Below are 2,114 nucleotides of genomic sequence, written 5' to 3' on the forward strand. Positions count from 1 at the left end.
GCTTCAAAACGGATGCGCTACGGCTTTCGCCGTTGCTTGTTCTTTTTCTTTCTTTGCTACGCAACCTTGCGCTTAAGGAGTACATTGTTCGTCCTCGGGCGCTCCCGAAACTACAGCTTTGATGCTGGAGTTCGCTGGGTGGGGGAGAAGCAAGCCGAACCTCTGATCGACGACCCGGACACATCAAAAATGATCGGCTAAGAGAGAAAGACGAGATTCCGTCAGTAATTCAGTGAGTGCTTTCTTTTTTGAGTTTCAGGGCTTGGAAGAAGAAAATGAAAGACGAACAACCGCGCTGGTCGTAATAGATCGACTTGAATGCTGGAGCAAGAAGACGCATTCAAGTTCAATTTCAGGGAAGGACGACGTATCATGATACTTTCTGTTTCGTCGAGCCCTGCTTTGGTCTCTGGTTTGATGGTTGTACGTGCTAAAAATCCGGTACATTCCGTTTCGTTTCCCATCCCAGTCTTTCGCGACACTGCTGGTTTACTTCTTTTCTTAGGTCTCGACTTCTCCGCTATGATCTCCCCAGTAGTTCATATAGGAGCTATTGCCGTTTCATTCCTATTCGTGGTTATGATGTTCAATATTCAAATAGCGGAGATTCACGAAGAAGTCTTGCGCTATTTACCAGTGAGTGGTATTATTGGACTGATCTTTTGGTGGGAAATGTTCTTCATTTGTGATAATGAAACCATTCCATTACTACCAACCCACAGAAAGACGACCTCTCTGAGATATACGGTTCATGCCGGAAAGGTACGAAGTTGGACGAATTTGGAAACATTGGGCAATTTACTGTATACCTACTATTCTGTCTGGTTTTTGGTTCCTAGTCTGATTTTATTAGTAGCCATGATTGGGGCTATAGTACTGACTATGCATAGGACTACAAGGGTGAAAAGACAGGATGTATTCCGACGAAATGCGTTGGATTCTAGGAGGACTATAATGAGGAGGACGACAGATCAAATCGACATCTCGCTCACGCCTCCCGGTCGGCCCTGTTTGCGACCAGGGGAGGGGCTCCCGGTGGGAATGGGAGAGCCTTCGCTACCGCTCATGACTTTGATTGGTGGGAATGGGAGAGCCTTCGCTACCGCTCATGACTTTGATTGGTGGGAATGGGAGAGCCTTCGCTACCGCTCATGACTTTGATTGTAGTCTCTGTAGGCCTGCCTCCTTCATTCGTGAAGCAGTAGCTTCCGCGCTGCCTACAGACGTGAAGCTTCGCTTCCCCCTACCTTTGAAAACCGCTACTGGCCTGCTAACCAGGATCGTCAAGGTGAACCTGACTCTATACGAATCTGTATCTTTCGCTTCGCGCCTGATGTCAGAACAAAAGAAGATTCTATCCTCTTTCTAAGATAGGGGAGCTGGGGGGTGAGTGGAATCAATTCAACTCACGGAGAGCTCATCACTCTCCTGCGTACCTGAGTGCAAAGTTTTTGCAATTTTGCAAGATGCTTTTGCTTTGTCTAAAGATCGCACTATTAGGCAGCTGGGCGGGCGGAAGCGTATCGCTCAGTTCACCTTCACTCAGCTATAGCTTCAAGAAGTCCGTACAAGATTTGGTTGTAGCGAAACTGACTACTTTGTTCATGACCAAGCGCTTAACTGCCTGAACGTCTTTCCAGTGGATGTGCTAGCTGTTAAGAACTTGTACCTCCCCGTGATTGCCCCGATCGCCAGGATATGGTTCCCTGAGAGGACGGTGTGGGTAACCTCCTCCAGTGATCCAGTCCTAGGACTTGAGACGACGGGTTACGTCGCGAAAGAGATGGGAGGCATTTCAAATTCTATTGATACGAAATTTCTTTCTCTTCGATAAGGGGATTTAGGACTTCCTGAAATCTTCTCAGTGATGTTCGAAATCGCTTGTGTCTGACTCGGGAATCAATGGTCCCTTATCGTTCGATAGAGATAGAGCAAGGAAGGCGGGCACTCACTGCCGATCGATTCTCACTCCTATGCGATATTCTACCAAAGCCAATACAAGATTAACTACGACCTGCACGGTAGCCGTCTGCTATAGAAGAGACTGCCTGACACGCCTACAGGTTGAGCTTCTCTGCCCGAGCAACTTTCTTATGATACTAGAACAGACAAGT

The 2,114-nt window shown here is 47.5% G+C and overlaps 1 protein-coding gene across 1 annotated transcript; it reads left to right on the plus strand.

The window, feature by feature from the left end:
• The first annotated feature begins 289 nt into the window (after window positions 1–289).
• LOC110026157 (NADH-ubiquinone oxidoreductase chain 6) lies at window positions 290–1,782 on the plus strand. The gene is made up of 2 exons (XM_020726999.1): window positions 290–1,035; window positions 1,079–1,782. The coding sequence occupies exons 1-2, from the start codon at window positions 319–321 to the stop codon at window positions 1,367–1,369; spliced, it is 1,008 nt and encodes a 335-aa protein (XP_020582658.1). The 5' UTR covers window positions 290–318; the 3' UTR covers window positions 1,370–1,782.
• Window positions 1,783–2,114: the final 332 nt, after the last annotated feature.

Source organism: Phalaenopsis equestris, unplaced genomic scaffold, assembly GCF_001263595.1.
Source record: "Phalaenopsis equestris unplaced genomic scaffold, ASM126359v1 Scaffold000002, whole genome shotgun sequence".
Lineage (NCBI taxonomy): Eukaryota > Viridiplantae > Streptophyta > Magnoliopsida > Asparagales > Orchidaceae > Phalaenopsis > Phalaenopsis equestris.

Bases quoted from the DNA above. Each gene is read 5' to 3' on its own strand.
- LOC110026157 (XM_020726999.1), top strand. From the start codon at position 319: ATGCTGGAGCAAGAAGACGCATTCAAGTTCAATTTCAGGGAAGGACGA. The intron at 1,036-1,078 runs GTGGGAATGGGA...TGACTTTGATTG, and splicing joins GACCAGGGGAGGGGCTCCCG to GTGGGAATGGGAGAGCCTTC.